The sequence below is a fragment of the Anomaloglossus baeobatrachus genome, chromosome 5 (assembly GCF_048569485.1).
Source record: "Anomaloglossus baeobatrachus isolate aAnoBae1 chromosome 5, aAnoBae1.hap1, whole genome shotgun sequence".
In the NCBI taxonomy this organism is placed as follows: domain Eukaryota; kingdom Metazoa; phylum Chordata; class Amphibia; order Anura; family Aromobatidae; genus Anomaloglossus; species Anomaloglossus baeobatrachus.
This window is the reverse complement of record NC_134357.1, coordinates 518,367,590-518,385,875: the sequence shown is the minus strand read 5'-3', so window position 1 is coordinate 518,385,875 and position 18,286 is coordinate 518,367,590. Positions and strand designations below refer to the sequence as shown.

The following is an 18,286-nucleotide window of genomic DNA, read 5'->3' as shown; positions in this document are numbered from 1 at the left end:
TGGTACCAATTGGCACAGACTAAAAATAGTGGAACACCGCAACATGGATGCTTGGGACCATGCTGCCTTCACCAGAGACAGCAAGATGACAGACAGGTGTAGGCCTCTTGCTCCCAGTACCCTGGTACAACACACAAGACACAACTTGGAGACTCATCTTGGAATACTGACAGTAGGACGGTATGATCCATGCAACACACAGGATGTAGACTGGCATTTCCATTTTAAATATCAAGAGATGCATACGTAGGCCTGTTGCTCCCAGAGCTCTGGCAATACAGACAAAAAACAATTTAGAGACCCATCTTGTTGAGATTAAAAACCTTTCAAGCAGACAGCAGGACACTGGCATCAATTGCACCCCCCCCATTTCCCCAGTGTGTTTGCACAGCAGGGAAGTGTGGTCCACACACAGGATGTGGCCTCAGTGTCTCACATGGGTAAAAAACACCAGGCATGGTCACTTACGTAACAGCTGACAGGTTCCCACTCATTCTGACTGTAGCAGGTAAACAAGTGGAGGTTTTGCGGTCAGAGACCTGTGTGAAAATAGTTTCAATGGTGAGGCAGGAGGAGGAAGCAGCAGACACTGTTGATTTGGGGGGCAGTGAATGCGCAGGCCCAGTAGTCCGCATTTTAGCTCAGTAAGATTCCCACAGTAATGCATCTTGGCTGCACATGTATTGGTTCATGCATGTAGTAGTCAAATTATTTTATATTTTTTACTCTACTGAGTCAGTTTACAATGTTGGCAGATAATGAAAGTTGGGTCATCCCCTGCGGTTTTAAAAAAAAAAAGGCCCTGGCTAGGCAAGCCTTCCTGCGAACTCCAGACCCGCAACCGCTGCTGGCCATAGACAGGGTTGTGGCTGAGAATGCACTGCTTATCATGGTTGCATCACTACGTGTTTGTATGAGAACTGCCAACGTAACCTCCTTGTCTTCCTCCTCCTCCTCATCTCCTGCGCTACACAGCTGCATGAATATGGGTTTGCACCAAGTGGAATCTACAACTTCATCGGCAGGCTCTATGTTGGCCCTCCTCTTCCTGACCTGATATCACATAACAGTACGCGTGCGCCTTAGGTATCTGTGTCTCATCATCATGCCTACCCCTGGAAGTTAACGTCATTTAATGAGTGTTGTGATCCTGCTCGGACCCTACTTTGTCTGGACCAGAATCCAACGGACAAAGATTTTCGACATCGGTGCAGATGCTTTCCTCCTCTTGAATCTGGGAATATTTGGAGCAGACTTCTGATGCCCATGTGTGGTTTCCCACAGTCAGTTTGCCCGTTGCAAATTTGTAACATGGGGGCGGGAATAAGTGTAATTGAGGTGGCACCTCTGAGGAAAGAACTGTTTGTGATGTTGAGGTGCAGGAAGAGGAGGAGGGGCCACTTGATGCAGCACTTGTCATCCATTCTAGTACATGCTGTTTATCAGCCTCATTTCAAAGTTGAAACGATGTACGGCTGCAAAAGAAATCTAGTGGAGTAATCTGTCCAGTAACGGAAGGACAGGCTTCCGTTCTCATTTCTCTTGTGATAGGATAATCCAGTGTTTTTTTTCTCACTAGAGCTTTGACTAACAGAACTTCCCACAAGTACACCTCCAACACCCCGACTATTCACTGTTCTACCACAATCTCATGATTTACCACTCATGGTTGATTTACCCATCCCCTTTCAAACAGATGTTTCGCAACCCTACGCTCACACTTGTCAGACATCTGACAAAGGATAAATTATTTATTTCCTGCCTGAGTTGTCAATATTGTAAAGGCACTAAAAAGTACCAATAACCCGAAATGTTTTTCACTACGTAATTTTGGTAGAGATAGATGACAACGGGTTTTGAATGCCGCACTAGCACAGGAAGCGATGTTGATTAAATATTCTATTTATTCATGTGCAGGTCAAGTCAACGCATTTCCGAGGACACAGCCTCCTTCATCAGGACTACAGAGAAAATCAACAGACTGTAGTCAATGACTGTTAATTTTCTCTGTAGTCCTGATGAAGGAGGCTGCGACCTCGGAAATGACCCCGTTCTCATCTATCTCTACCATTGCATCCCCGGAGCAGCTGCTATCACAATTTCCATGCTGTTACAGGTGTTGTGACTATCACAACTCCGTCAGGTGAGTGGATTCAAGTACATTTGCCTGACATTTATATCGGATAAGACCCTATTGTGCTATATCTCTCCACAGTTTCTTCTGTTACTATGTAATTTTGACCAGAAAATGAAAACTGCCAAGACCTTTTTACCTAGTTCACTAGCAAATTTACAGCAGGCAGTACTAACTAACAATACCTAGACATGTGTTTCACTGCCTAATTTGGAGCAGGCAGTAATAAGTAGCAATAGCTATTTAGATACTTCACTGTTAACTCTTTTAAAGGCACTGATAAGTAGCTTTCCCTATTTTTATCATTAAATGCCAATTTGTGGCACATAGCTTTCCTACATTGCACATGCCTATTCTACACTATCACTCTCTTATCTGTCTCAACTACCTATCATTAAACCGCTAGCTAAGCTAGCTGTCTAGCAGCATCGGTGTCAGCACCTTGCCTAATGTTTAACATTCACAAAATAGTGCCAACGCCGCATGTCTGCATTTTATATGCAGACAGATATGTGACTAAAGGTGGCTTTACACGCTATGAGATCGCTAAAGCGATCTCGTTGGGGTCACGGATTTTGTGACGCACATCCGGCTGCATTAGCGATGTCGTTGCGTGTGACACCTATTAGCGATTTTGAATCGTTGCAAAAACGTTCAAAATCGCTAATCGGTGACATGCCCCCTTAAGCTCAATTATCGTTGCTGCTGCATTAACAATGTTGTTCCTCGTTCCTGCGGCAACACACATCGCTATGTGTGACATCACAGAAACAAGGAACCTCTCCTTACCTGTGACCCGCCAGCAATGAGGAAGGAAGAAGGTGGGTGGGATGTTCGTCCCGCTCATCTCCGCCCCTCCGCTTTGATTGGGCGGCCGCTTAGTGACGTCGCTGTGACGCTGAACGAACCGCCCCCTTAGAAAGGAGGCGGTTCGCCGGTCACAAGGACGTCGCAGAGCAGGTATGTGCGTGTGACGCTGCCGTAGCGATAATGCTACGGCAGCGATCACCACATATCGGCTGTACGATGGGGGCGGGTGCTATCACGCTCGACATCGCTAGCATCGGCTAGCGATGTCGCAGCGTGTAAAGCCCTCTTTAGGCAGCCAATGACACAAGCCCTTGTGTCTGAATCCTGTGGATGCGTCGTGATTGACTGCAGAAATAGCCGCAAATAAAGTTAAGAATTTTTTTTTGTTGTTAAATGGTGCTGTACGCATCTGGCTTCTCCCGAGTCCCCACACCTCCAACTCATCATATAGCACCACAATCATATCCAAAAGCACAACATGTTATTAGAAAAGCATATTTTTTAAAACGTGATGTCATCGAACAAAACCGAACATTGACAACTTTTGGTTCAGGTTCTCGAGTTTCCGACGCCAAACCAAACAGGCTAAAGGGTGCTTTACACGCTGCGACATCGCTAACGATATATCGTTGGGGTCACGTCGTTAGTGACGCACATCCGGCGCCATTAGCGACAACGAGCGCAAAAACGTGAAAAATCGTTGCTTGTTGACACGTCATTCATTTCCTTAATATCGTTGCTGCTGCAGGTACGATGTTGTTCGTCGTTCCTGCAGCAGCACACATCGCTATGTGTGACACCGCAGGAACAACAAACATCTCCTTACCTGCGTCCACCGGCAATGAGGAAGGAAGAGGGTGGGCGGCATGTTCCGGCCGCTCATCTCCGCCCCTCCTCTGCTATTGGACGGCTGCCGTGTCACGTCGCTGTGACGCCGCACGAACCGCCCCCTTAGGAGGCGGATCACCGGCCAGAGCGACGTCGCAGGGAAGGTAAGTCCGTGTGATGGGTGTTAGCGATGTTCTGCGCCACGTGCAGCGATTTGCCTGTGACGCACAACCGACGGGGGCGGGTACGCATCGCAGCGTGTAAAGTACCCTTAAGGCTTGTACCAAATTTAAAATTGGCGAACCTTTATTTAACAGGTTCGCTCATCTTTATCGATGAGTGATTAGTGATGATGAAAATCAAGACCTGCTTGGTGGTGTGCGACAATGGGAAAATTCTCATAGCAGCTCTGGGCCTGGCGCAAGTACCATATTTGGTGCTGCAGAAGTGCGGACCATCTGTGCGCGCTTTCAACATTCTCACCCTGCTGCTTGCCGGTCTGCGCTGCAGCGTCACTTCTGCATTCCCGCTCACTACCTCATTTGTGACGTACCCACAAGGTGGAACTCTTCCTTGCATACGCTGGAGAAACTGTGAGCAGCAGCAGGCGATAGTGGAGTTTCATCTGCAGGTGAGTCACTCTGCAGAACTACACCACTTCATGACCTATGAGTGGGCCGCCATGCAGGATGTACTGTATGTGCTGGGGTTGCATGGCTTCGAGTATTCCTCCAACATGGCCAATGCTGATGACGCCATCATTAGTGTTACTATTCCACATCTATACCTTCTTGAAAAAACACTGCAGGTGATGATGGCACAGGAGGAAGAGGAGAAGAAGGAACAAGGACCATTTACACCATTATCAGGCCAGTCACCCACACATGGGTTAGAGGGCGAGTTCTTGTTCCAACAATGGCAAGGTACACAACTGTCCAGCCAGGGGAGTTTTGCAGGATGAGGGGTAGGAACCGTGTTCACAGCAAGGTGGCACTGAAAGTAACTCACAAGCATCACTGGAGCGTGGCCGGGGAATACAGGAGAACATAGACAATACACCTCCCACCGAGGACAGCTTTTCATTGCCTCTGGTCAGCTTGGTACACATACTGTAAGTGAATGCATATTTTGCTGTGCCTGCGCAAAGACCACAGAGTGGCCCGGAGTATTACCAAGTGGCCACCCTGCTGGATCCCTGCAAGGACAACATGTCATTGTGCCGCCCATGCAGCGGTCGAACGGCTCGGATCCAGGGGTGATTGCTCGTGGCTCGAGGGTCTCCAGACCCGGGGGCTGGGGGCCACACTCAAATGATGAAGGGGAGTATTTACAGGGGAGATATCGTTCGTGATGCCACCCGTGGTGTGCGGTGATAGGGAGCGCCGCCGCTGTCGTTGGGGGTACCCGGGGTGATGGAGTGGTGGGGCAGCTAGATGACGTTACCCTCCACCGGTAGGGAAAGGCCCTGGCACTCTAGATGGTGATGCGAGGTGCATTGCCGGGGGAGTGCAGGCTCGCTGGTTGCAGGGGTTAATCAGGTACTCACTCAACAATAAAGCAGACGCTGATAACAGGGTACACCAAGTCTCTGAGTGCTGCTGACCTCTTGGTTTATCAAGGTAAAAACTGGTGAAGAACGGGTTTCATGCCGCAATAAAAACCACAAGCGTAAGTATAATAAAACAATGTTCTTTTATTTAGGCAAATCCTACGCGTTTCGGAGACATATCTGCCTCCTTCCTCAGGGAAAAAAAGAACCTTACAGAAACAGAAGAAGTGTCCTTATGAAGAGGTGTTCAGGAAAAAAAAGACGCTTCCAGCCATGACCTCATCACCCCATGTGTTACAGAGTGGTGACTCATAGCCACGTGGAGCGAAACTACGTAATGGAGCACAGTTTACAAGTTACATGATGGTGTATGCTGAAAAACAGAATCAAATTAAACAGACCATACATAATAAATGAACAAGTTCGTATTTGGATAAATCGTCTGTGTTGCAAAAAAAGGAAGGGGGAAGGGAAAATAAATATTTTTATATAGATATACATACAGTTAGGTCCAGAAATATTTGGACAGTGACACAAGTTTTGTTATTTTAGCTGTTTACAAAAACATGTTCAGAAATACAATTATATATATATATATATAATATGGACTGAAAGTGCACACTCCCAGCTGCAATATGAGAGTTTTCACATCCAAATCGGAGAAAGGGTTTAGGAATCATAGCTCTGTAATGCATAGCCTCCTCTTTTTCAAGGGACCAAAAGTAATTGGACAAGGGACTCTAAGGGCTGCAATTAACTCTGAAGGCGTCTCCCTCGTTAACTTGTAATCAATGAAGTAGTTAAAAGGTCTGGGGTTGATTACAGGTGTGTGGTTTTGCATTTGGAAGCTGTTGCTGTGACCAGACAACATGCGGTCTAAGGAACTCTCAATTGAGGTGAAGCAGAACATCCTGAGGCTGAAAAAAAAGAAAAAATCCATCAGAGAGATAGCAGACATGCTTGGAGTAGCAAAATCAACAGTCGGGTACATTCTGAGAAAAAAGGAATTGACTGGTGAGCTTGGGAACTCAAAAAGGCCTGGGCGTCCACGGATGACAACAGTGGTGGATGATCGCCGCATACTTTCTTTGGTGAAGAAGAACCCGTTCACAACATCAACTGAAGTCCAGAACACTCTCAGTGAAGTAGGTGTATCTGTCTCTAAGTCAACAGTAAAAAGAAGACTCCATAAAAGTAAATACAAAGGGTTCACATCTAGATGCAAACCATTCATCAATTCCAAAAATAGACAGGCCAGAGTTAAATTTGCTGAAAAACACCTCATGAAGCCAGCTCAGTTCTGGAAAAGTATTCTATGGACAGATGAGACAAAGATCAACCTGTACCAGAATGATGGGAAGAAAAAAGTTTGGAGAAGAAAGGGAATGGCACATGATCCAAGGCACACCACATCCTCTGTAAAACATGGTGGAGGCAACGTGATGGCATGGGCATGCATGGCTTTCAATGGCACTGGGTCACTTGTGTTTATTGATGACATAACAGCAGACAAGAGTAGCCGGATGAATTCTGAAGTGTACCGGGATATACTTTCAGCCCAGATTCAGCCAAATGCCGCAAAGTTGATCGGACGGCGCTTCATAGTACAGATGGACAATGACCCCAAGCATACAGCCAAAGCTACCCAGGAGTTCATGAGTGCAAAAAAGTGGAACATTCTGCAATGGCCAAGTCAATCACCAGATCTTAACCCAATTGAGCATGCATTTCACTTGCTCAAATCCAGACTTAAGACGGAAAGACCCACAAACAAGCAAGACCTGAAGGCTGCGACTGTACAGGCCTGGCAAAGCATTAAGAAGGAGGAAACCCAGCGTTTGGTGATGTCCATGGGTTCCAGACTTAAGGCAGTGATTGCCTCCAAAGGATTCGCAACAAAATATTGAAAATAAAAATATTTTGTTTGGGTTTGGTTTATTTGTCCAATTACTTTTGACCTCCTAAAATGTGGAGTGTTTGTAAAGAAATGTGTACAATTCCTACAATTTCTATCAGATATTTTTGTTCAAACCTTCAAATTAAACGTTACAATCTGCACTTGAATTCTGTTGTAGAGGTTTCATTTCAAATCCAATGTGGTGGCATGCAGAGCCCAACTCGCGAAAATTGTGTCACTGTCCAAATATTTCTGGACCCAACTGTATGATTATATATAATCATATATATATATTTATAGACCTCCCCTTCCTATTTTCCCTTCCCCCTATGGGTATATGTATATCTATAATAAAATATTTATTTTCCCTTCCCCCTCCCTTTTTTTGCTTCTCAGTGAAAAAGAACACAGACGATTTATCCAAATACGAACTTGTTCATTTATTATGTATGGTCTGTTTAATTTGATTCTGTTTTTCAGCATACACCATGATGTAACCTGTAAACCGTGCTCCATTACGTAGTTTTGCTCCAAAAAAAACCCCATTGTTTTATTATACTTACGCTTGTGGTTTTTAGCGCGGCATGAAACCCGTTCTTCTCCAGTTTTTACCTTGATAAACCACATTTTAAACGGGGCCACTGCTGGACCACCAAGGCACTCATTTACGTCTATAAAGGGGTTGTGACTGGCACAACCCGATCAGGTGAGTGCATTACTTCTCTATCTTTCTTTCACCCAGTAAATCGGGTAAGACCCTATTGCGCCTTTTCTCTCCCAAATTACAGATGACCTCTTGGGGGAGCTCGTCCAGGTCCCATCCCCTGCAGCACTGCCTGGTGGTCCGTGACCTGCCTCCTGGAACAAAATTTAGAATGTCCTTTGTGACCCGTTAGCTTGGAGCTTTCCGGGCCCCGCTCCCCACTATGGCTAAGTGAAAGAGCCTGCTCTCAGGAGCTCAACATTGGGATTTCAGTGGGCCACTTGTTTGGAAAGCCCTATCCCCTTCGTTGCACTAGTGCCCCAGATCTCTGAGTTTCGTGGGAACAGTCCATAAAGGCCCTGTCCTCCGCAGGTTAATTGCCGGGTCGCCTGAAGCTTCTCCTCGACCCAGGGTGTGTGTACTCAGTCATGCCTTCGGTGCCGGACCGGTGATTAGGCCCAGGCAGCCAACCGTCCTTCAAGACAGGTCCCAGGCACCTAGCCTCAATCCCCTACGACCGGTGGTCCGACTCCTCTAGGTCCAGACCACCGTCTGCGACCTAGTCTGCCTCTCCCCTGGGAGCTCCAACTCCCAGCTTCCTCAGAGCTCCTCAGAGCTCGAGGGCTACCACTGAACTGACTTGACACCTCCCTGCCTGACCCCTAGGTGGGCGGCCCTATTACTGCTTAAGCAGCCCACTGGTGTGCCTGACAGGTGTGGTGCAAGGTTTATCTAGGATCTGTGAATGCTGGTGGAGGCAGTACTGCAGGATGGAGACCCAGAACCATGGGGCTTTGAGTCCTACACTGGAGAGAAAGAGCGTGCAGTACCCTGTGACGACCTGAATAGTCCAGGGCATCACACCATCCTTACTTCCATCACAGAAGCATGATAGCAAAATGCGGGAATACAAGCACACGCTGGTAGACACACTACCGATGGTGTTGTTCCCAATTGACAGTGGGGACTCACTGGAAGCACAAGGCAGAAGAGGAAGAAGACGTTGCCAATGCAGCTGAGCCACTGGCACCACCTCGAAAGGAAGGGTTAGCCTGGCTAAAGTGTGGAAAAACGTCCTCAGCACGCCACAACATCCGACACCACTATCTGATACAGTCTGAATTAGCAGGAGGCAGCGTTTCAACAACATATTGGAACAGTACATGTCCCCATGTCTCCACGTACTGAGTGATGGGTCTGCTACATTTAACTTCAGGGTCTCCAAATTAGACACATGGCTGGAGCTTGCCCTTTATGCCTTGGAGTTGCTAGACTGTTCTGCGGCAGGTGTACAGTCGAAATGTGTGAATAGCCAAGCAGGAGGTGTTATCACAGACAGACATATCTGCCTGTCCACAGCCAATGTGGGTAAGCTCATGTGACGCCCTGGCAAAACCAGGTAGTCAGAAATAGGCCCCTGCATAACACCTTCCCTCATTAGGAAACACACAGCCAACCAAAAAACCCTAGTCACCCCCCCATAGGGACAGACGGACACACCAGTGGGCGTGACCAGATGGTTGGGACACGCCCACCCAGGGGTCCAGACAGCCCGGGGCGGGAAAAACAGTCAGTCAAGGTCAGAGAGGAGTTTGGAGAGGAGTGTGGGCTGGAGCTAGGGGTAGCTCCAGCAGTCAAGTCCAAGTTGAATGGTGCAAGGGTAGGAGCCCTGGTGCCTTGGCTAGGAGGCAGATGGTGGTCTCCGCCAGCAGGAGACGGGAAGACGGCTCGGTGGAACCAAGGTGGACCGGGCCAGGGTTATACCCCGACACGGAAACCGTAGCACAAAAGGGGGTACTCGGACCCCAGGAACAAGTGGAACTGGTTAATTAACCGATTGAGGCAAGGACTAGAGGTTCTGTCCCACCCAAAGTCCCTCATAGAAGACAACAGCCCACCGATTAGGGATAAGAGGTCACCGCCAGGGCCCATTGATCCCACGGGCCAGCGTCTGCGGGCACGGCTCCTTAGACCACATCCAGCCGGGAGCGGACTCCTGAGTTTTATACTGGGAAAGTCCACCTTTCACAATGGTGCAGGAAAAGGATAGAGACCACCAGCCGGGTGGGGGATCCCGAACGCAACCGGCCGTGGCACTGACCACCTTGGTTTACCAGAGACTTGTGTGTTTTACTAACAGTGAGTACACCAGCACCTCCTGCGGTCGTCATCTCTCCTGCACCAGAGCCACCGGGTCCCGGTGCCACCATCCCTGCCAATGGAGGGGTTAACAGCTTGCTGCACAACATCTCCCCCGGGTGCCCTGAAACAGCAGTGGTGGAGTCCCACCTCACCACCCACCGTGGGTGGCGTCACGAACTTACTACGGCCTAGCCCGTACATCTACGCACCCCCCATTTTATTCGGCGTGTTGCAAGACCCCCAGGTCCGGAGACCCTGGAGCCACCACCCCTGAAGGTCCGGACCCGAGCAGCGTCTGTTGCTGGCACGGGGGCGGCACACTCACATTCCTTAAAATGAACCCCACAGGATTTGTCCGTACATTTGGCTGACTAGAGAAGTATACCAGCCGCACCCAGCCATTGTTATACTCCACCGCAGTTTGTTAATTCTGTTTGCCTTTCCCAACAATTTGAGTCCTTCCCAAATTTAAAACTAAATAAATAAATAAATATTAGTGTTGGCTACCTCCTCCTCCGCCTTTTAAACCTACACCGCCATGTCCACCTCTAATTCCTCTTTCAAGATTATTAATATTTTACTTAATTTTTAAAAAACCCTTTGTTATTTTAAGTCATTTCCTTATCTACATTTGTTTACAGGGCAATGGTACTGCTCTTACCCCTGTTTTGTTAACTTTTGCAGCCTCTATTAACTTTTATGGGATTCAAGGTCAAGTTTGGGTACTGTACTGAACCGAACCTCTGACTACAGTTCAGTCAAACCTGAACATTCACAGGTCCGCTCATCCCTTGTCCTCTTATCGATCATCTCATTTATAAATATATTCATTGTTTATTATTGTGTAATCAACAGAATTTATGCTGCACTCCGCAGTCAGTGGTCCAAATCCATACACTGAAGAACCAATTAGGAAAAGGAAAGGACAGGCGTCTCTAATAAATGGCCATACACTGTCTAATACTGGTGGATAAAACAAGACTGAACAGAAGACCTTCACAGCAGTCTACACATCATAGATTTCATGACACCTTCTCTCCATCTACCTGATCATCCTGAGGAACATCTGGATTTTCTTGTTTACAGTCCTGTGGGAGAAGAGGACGGGGACATCTCTCTGGTGTTGTCCTCTCACTGGATAGAACTGGAGGAAACACATACAGGGACTGAATTCATTCTTTACATACAGATAATTATAGGCCGTGTGTATTTAGTCCTGTCTATTACCTGGTGATGTGAGGGGCTGGGGATCCTCCATCATGACGTCCTTGTACAGATCTTTGTGTCCTTCTAAATACTCCCACTCCTCCATGGAGAAATAGACGGTGACATCCTGACACCTTATAGGAACCTGACACATACAATGATACCGTCATCCCCCGATCCCTTCATAGCGTTACTGTATAATGCCCCAGCATTCCCAGCAGTGTCACCTCTCCAGTCAGCAGCTCAATCATCTTGTAGGTGAGCTCTAGGATCTTCTGGTCATTGATGTCCTCATGTATCAGGGGGTGAGGTGGAGGCCCCATGATTGGGCTCAGGGGTCCTCTCCATCCCTCAGACACAGGGTCCTGACAGCGCTCACTAGAGGTCTTCTTCACTACTGTGTAATCCTGGATATGGAGAGACACATTAATAAATCTCACTACAGACATTTCCAGAGTCCTCACCTCTCCAGTTCTGTCCATCTGTTATTCCCATAGATAAGAATGATGTAATGTGACGTCATCAGAATCTCTCACCTCTCCAGTAATCCGGAAGAGGATCTCTAGGGTGAGGTGTAATAGCCTCTCTGCCATCTTGTCCCTGTCCATATCCATCCTTGATGGGTCGTCAATCAGGAGAATTCTCTTATACAGAAGATCTGAGAGGATCCGATATTGTAGGGACCTGAATGGGGAGAAGATGACGATGTAACATCAGAAAGATCCCATGTAAGAATACAATGAGATAATCATTACTGAGGGAGGAGAACGTAATGGGGAATCTGCACATACCTCCACCTGCCGCGCTGCACACTGGATATCTGGCTGTTCTGTGTTTAGAGGACCTGTGATGACAGAGTCTTGCGCACACTAAGGAGCTGATCATGTGACCCCTGACTCCTCCCCTCCATGTGACATCATCACAGGTCCTGTAAACACAGAACAGCTGTATATCTAGTGCAGCTCTGCAGCAGGAGGTATGTGGAGATTCCCCATTAGGCTATGTGCCCATGGGACATTGTACCTGTGAATATATCCGCAGGTATGTCCGCAGGTTTCCCGCCGCAGCTGATCCCCGGAATCCGCAGCTATCCATAGCTGCAGGATTCCAGTGAAATATCTGCAGTAAACCTGCGGACATTCATGCCACTTACCTGCAGAAGTCCAGCCTCTATCTCCATAGTGGACAGGCGGGATTTCCGCAGGAATAATTGACATGCAGTTACATGCGGCTGCGGGACATCCGCACGTCGCAGCATGGTCACAGCACTCCCCATGTTCCATAGTACTTGCTAAAACCTGCGGATTTATCTAGAAAATCCAGATAAATGCGCAGGTTTTCCACGGCAAAATCTGCGGGTACATAGTCCCGCGGGCACATAGCCTTACTGGGCGCAGGGGGCATTAACCCTTTTAGCGCTGACGTTATTTAGGTGTTTTTGCATTGCCACATTGTAAAAGACATAATTACATTTTCCTTTTAGATTTAAGGGTGCTTTACACGCTGTGACATCGTTAACGATATATAGTCAGGGTCACGTCGTTAGTGACGCACATCCGGCGCCGTTAGTGACATCGCAGCGTGTGACACCAAGGAGCGACGATCAACGAGCGCCAAAAACGTCAAAAATCGTTGCTCGTTGACATATCGCTCCTTTCCTTAGTATCGTTGCTGCTGCAGGTACGATGTTGTTCGTCGTTCCTGCGGCACCACACATCGCTACGTGTAACACCGCAGGAACGACGAACATCTCCTACCTGCGTCCACCGGAAAAGAAGGAAGGAGGTGGGCGAGATCTTCCGCCCGCTCATCTCCGCCCCTCCGCTTCTATTGTGACGTCGCTGTGACGCCGCAAGAACCGCCCCCTTAGACAGGAGGCGGTTCGCCAGCCAGAGCGACGTCGCAGGGAAGGTAAGTCCATGTGACGGGTGTTAGCGATGTTGTGCGCCACGGGCAGCAATTTGCCCGTGTCGCACAACCGACGGGGGCGGGTACGCTCGCTAGCGATATCGGTACCGATATCGCAGCGTGTAAAGTACCCTTTATTCTGTGTCTTTGGGGTTGTGGATAAATCCCAGTGGACAGAGGGACCTTGCTTGGTTGGTGGACATGGTGATGTTTCCTCTCGTCCTTTATAATCATGCAATGGGTAGGGGGTATTACCCCCAGAACCCTGCATCTATTGTAAACAAATCCATGACCACGTGGACTTAAAGGTTTATTCTGTCTGGAATCGCCGGGCTGCATTTTGAACACACCTCCTATCATGTGACATTCTAGCATCTACCCAGGCATGATGCCAGTGTAGCGCCCCTGAGACCCTCAGGGAACTGCATGCTCTTGGGGATGCCGGACCTACCCCCTGGGACCTGGAGTACCAGTGCCGATTCCACCAACACACATCTAAAATCCTAGTTCTCCTCTCCATACTGGGTATAGAGGGTTAACAGTGTTAGGGGATGGTCACCATGGCAACGAGTCCCTGGGTATAGCCAGGCAGGTGGGAGGGGTCAGCAACAGCAGTCAGTCAGAGTCTGGGGAGCACACAAGTGAGGTGTGCAAACGTGTCTGAGCTGGGTCCGTGTAACAGTGACCCCGAGGGCACAGGAGAGAGGTCACCAGGACGGGTACAGAGATATCGCTGGGACCGGAGCACGAATGGGGCACAGGGTCCTAGGTCAAATGTCAAGTTTCAAATGGTTTGATAAATACCTGCATGGTGAGGACACCTTCACGGACTTAATCGAACCAAATAATCCGGGTGCAACAGCAGTAAACTAGGATCAGGGTTCGGACACTTACCTCCCCGCCGTACGGAGAAGGAGACTGTACCCCAAAAGGGACAGTCGGGGTTCCTAAATGCTCCACGCTATGGGGACTCAATCTACAGAGAGTGCCGGGGACATAGCAACCTGGGTCACTACATTGGCACTGGTCCTCCTGGGACCTGAACCAGCAATCCCTGGGTCCACAGTGAATAGAGACTGTTAAAGACAACCTGGTGTGGTCTCCATTATTGCCCCATTACATCTCCCAGGCACAGCCCTACCTGCAGAGGGTCTACCATCACAGCTGCTACTACCACCATCCCTGGGAGTACCCACATTGACCAGCAGGGGTTCTCCTCCTTAACCGCAACCCGCAGGTGGTGTCACATAACAACTCTTATCTCCCCTGTAAATACACAGGACCGGGCAATGGCCACCAGAGTGACATCCCCGTCTGTTACCGCCCGGGACCGAGTACCCCCTTCTCTGGGCGCTACAACCCCTTTTTCTGGCGTTACGAACAAGATCCGGACAAGGCCCGTTAACACGGGTAACGTGTGCCTTAAGAACTGTGTTTAATGCACTGTTTGTGCAAAAACTGTCACCATTTTTAATGCTGATAAAGCTGCTGCGCCATCACTGTGCCCAAAAGAGCGCAAAACTGCAAAAGCACGCGGACATAAGCCCCACCCACGAACCTTGAGAGCACGTGCGGAAGTTGGCAGTAACAGGACCCGGAAGCACCCAGTGTGCCACAGTCCCCGCGAGAGTGGTGAGAGATGACCAGGGGGGACTGGCGAGACAGGGGCGCGGGGAGATGACAAGGGTTCGTAAGCCTGTGACCGGCAAAATGTCTGTCCCTCCAGCCAGCAAGCACGGACGACCTGGCCGCGGAGACGCGCCCTGGACAGCGGAGAGGCTGGAGGCGGAGGTCCATCCCCGCCTGTTACTGCCCGGGACCGAGTACCCCCTTCTCTGGGTGCTACACCAGCAGAGGTCCCTTAGCCCACTGCGATTTAGCCTCTACTGTGTCTTTGGTGCTAGGCTGGATTGGAGATATTCTGTGATAAATCTCTGTGACCATAGTTGGAATGTTTGTTATACCGGGGGCAGGACGGGGACGGGACTGGATGTAGTGATTATGTGAAGCCGGTAACACCTCTGGAGATTTCTTACATGGGATCTTTCTGATGTTACTTCGCCATCTTCTCCCCGTTCAGGTCCCTACAATATCGGATCCTCTCAGATCTTCCATATAAAAGAATTTTCCTGATTGACCCATCAAGGATGGATAGGGACAGAGAGAAGATGGCGGAGAGGATATTACACCTTACCCTAGATATCCTCTTCCGGCTTACTGGAGAGGTGAGAGATTCTGATGACGTCACATTACATCATTCTTATCTATGGAAATAACAGATGGACAGAACTGGAGAGGTGAGGACTCTGGAAATGTCTGTAATGAGATTTATTAATGTGTCTCTCCATAACCAGGATTACACAGTAGTGAAGAAGACCTCTAGTGAGCGCTGTCACGACCCTATGTCTGAGGGATGGGGGAAGACCCCTGAGCCCAATCATGGGGCCTCTATCTCACCCCCTGATACATGAGGACATCACTGAGCAGAAGATCCTAGAACTCACCTACAAGACGATTGAGCTGCTGACTGGAGAGGTGACACTGCTGGGAATGCTGGGTCATTATACAGTAACGCTATGAAGGGATCGGGGGATGACGGTATTATTGTATGTGTCAGGTTCCTATAAGGTGTCAGGATGTTGCCGTCTATTTCTCCATGGAGGAGTGGGAGTATTTAGAAGGACACAAAGATCTGTACAAGGACGACATGATTGAAGTTCCCCAGCCCCTCACATCACCAGGTAATAGACAGGACTAAATACACACGGCCTATAATTATCTGTATATTATGAATGAATTCAGTCCCTGTATGTGTTTCCTCCAGTTCTATCCAGTGAGAGAACAACACCAGAGAGATGTCCCCGTCCTCTTCTTCCACAGGACTGTAAACAAGAGGATCCCAATGTTCCTCAGGATCATCAGGTAGACGAAGAGAAGGTGTCATGAAATCTCCCTATGATGTGTAGACGGCTGTGAAGATCTTGTGCTCAGTCTTGTTATTTCCACCAGTATTATACACTGAATGGAATTAGACCATTGGCCCCAGATTGCTGTATAAAATTAAATGTTCAGTTTTTTGTGCATGATTTGAGTGTAAATCCACATGGAGTTTGAAAGTCAAGCCGTCTGAATTAGTTTAATAGAGGCTTGGTCATTAGCACTAGAGTAGCCTGGGTCATTTTTAAAAACTGCCTGCATTGTAGGATTTTTAATATGTTGGTGTAGGAGGTGGTCGATTCGCCCCCTCCAGTTGTATACAGCAATATTTCCTTTAATGTACAGTACTATTGCCATAAACATGTTTAATGTTGAATACAGTATATTAGTGCAGCTGCTGGCAATGTAGAAGAGTCGGAGCAGCGCAGTAGCCGGCGCCATCTGGCGGCTGATGAATTATAGTGTTTATATAAATTTAACTGTGCCTTTAAAGTGTATTGCTTCACACGGCAGGCGTCCAATAGAAGCGGAGGGGCGGAGAGCAGCAGCATGAAAGTCACGCCAACCTCGTTACCGGAGCACGCAGGTACGGTGTTGTTCGTCGTTCCTGGGGTGTCACACATAGCGATGTGTGCTGCCTCAGGAATGATGAACAACCTGCATCCAGCACCAGCAACGATATTTGGGAAATGGACGACATGTCAGCTATCAATGATTTGGTGAGTATTTTGCATCGTTAGCGGTCGCTCGTACGTGTCACACGCAATGACGTCGCTAACGAGGCCGGATGTGCGTCATGAATTCCGTGACCCCAACGACATCTCGTTAGCGTAGCGATGTCGTCGCGTGTAATGGGGCCTTTAGTGTTTGGCAACAATTTGCATGTGCACCGCCTGCTCATCAGTGATTTTTATTATATATTCCTTGGACTCCTTTCATAGACAAGTTGTTTATTGCCAGAGGATTCCATTTCATTGGCTGTTTTTCTTTAAGCACAACATTGTCCAGTTATACTATGGAATGCCCACGTCAAAATCCAATAATGGCAGATTCTACCGTATATCAGCATTTAATAAAAGGGACAGATGCATCTCTCATGACAAATGGTTTTATGAATTAATCTAGTGATTAATAATGTATAATTTCTCAGCTTCATGGATCTGGGTAATTTTTACACCTATGTAACTCGACTTTCGATAGGAAGGATGGGGTATATCAGCAGAAGGTTATTTTGACAGGCAGTGTTGAGGAAGGGGAAAATAGAGAGCAAAAATTGTAAAACTGTGCAGAGTCAGTTCTGATTCCCTGTTCCAAGGATCTTATAGTCATTGATTGGCTCCAAGACCACGACAGTGAGATTTTTCTTGCTTCTTCGACCTTTACAGTCACCAGATCTTAAGGCTGCTTTACACGGTACGACCGATTGTGCGATTTCACAATTGATCGTACCCGCCCCCGTCCTTTTTGCGTCACGGGCAAATCGCTGCCCGTGTCGCACAAAGTCAGTAACCCCCCGTCACACATACTTACCTCTCGTGCGACCTCGCTGTGGGCGGCGAACGTCCACTTCCTGGAGTGGGAGGGACGTTCGGCGTCACAGCGATGTCACACGGCCGCCGGCCAATAGAAGCGGAGGGGCGGAGATGAGTGGGACGTAAACATCCTGCCCACCTCATTCCTTCCACATAGAGCCGGCGGCGGCCGCGGGAGGCAGGTGAGCTGCTCATCATTCCCGTGGTGTCACACGGAGCGGCGTGTGCTACCACGGAAACGATGGTCAACTAAATTAAACGATATTATGGAACCTAGCGAGCAGTACACGACTCACGATTTGTGAGCGATACTGCGTCGCTAGGAGGTGTCACACAGGCCGGCATCTCCAGCGATGCCGGATGTGCGTCACAAAAACCGTGACCCCGACGATCTATCGCACGATAGATTGTCTGGTGTAAAGCAGCCTTTAGTTGTATAGAGAACATCTGAGACTACAACGAGAATTTATTGTATCAGCATCAACGAATAATCCTGCGGAATAATTTAATCGCCTTGTAGAATCTATGACGAGAAAAATCTCTGAGGTTCTAGAGGCCAAAAAAATTCGAACACAATCCTAGATTGGTGTCTTATAAGGTGACCATTCAGTGTATGTTTTATACTTGGTGGAGATGATAG

At 48.3% G+C, this 18,286-nt stretch overlaps 2 protein-coding genes across 2 annotated transcripts in view; one reads left to right on the top strand and one right to left on the bottom strand.

Annotated features, from left to right (window-relative positions):
• Positions 1-12,147, bottom strand: part of LOC142312034 (uncharacterized) — a 42,032-nt gene extending 29,885 nt beyond the window's left edge. The window contains 5 exon segments of the mRNA XM_075350904.1: positions 11,110-11,207; positions 11,291-11,414; positions 11,497-11,676; positions 11,806-11,953; positions 12,061-12,147. Coding sequence (XP_075207019.1) covers positions 11,110-11,207; positions 11,291-11,414; positions 11,497-11,676; positions 11,806-11,883 — 480 coding nt within the window. The 5' untranslated portion in view covers positions 11,884-11,953; positions 12,061-12,147.
• Positions 12,148-15,270: 3,123 nt separating this feature from the next.
• The window catches only part of LOC142312059 (uncharacterized), a 75,744-nt gene continuing 72,728 nt past the window's right edge, over positions 15,271-18,286 (top strand). The window contains exons 1-4 of the mRNA XM_075350937.1: positions 15,271-15,402; positions 15,532-15,712; positions 15,795-15,918; positions 16,002-16,099. Coding sequence (XP_075207052.1) covers positions 15,617-15,712; positions 15,795-15,918; positions 16,002-16,099 — 318 coding nt within the window. The 5' untranslated portion in view covers positions 15,271-15,402; positions 15,532-15,616. The remainder of the gene's footprint in view (positions 15,403-15,531; positions 15,713-15,794; positions 15,919-16,001; positions 16,100-18,286) is intronic.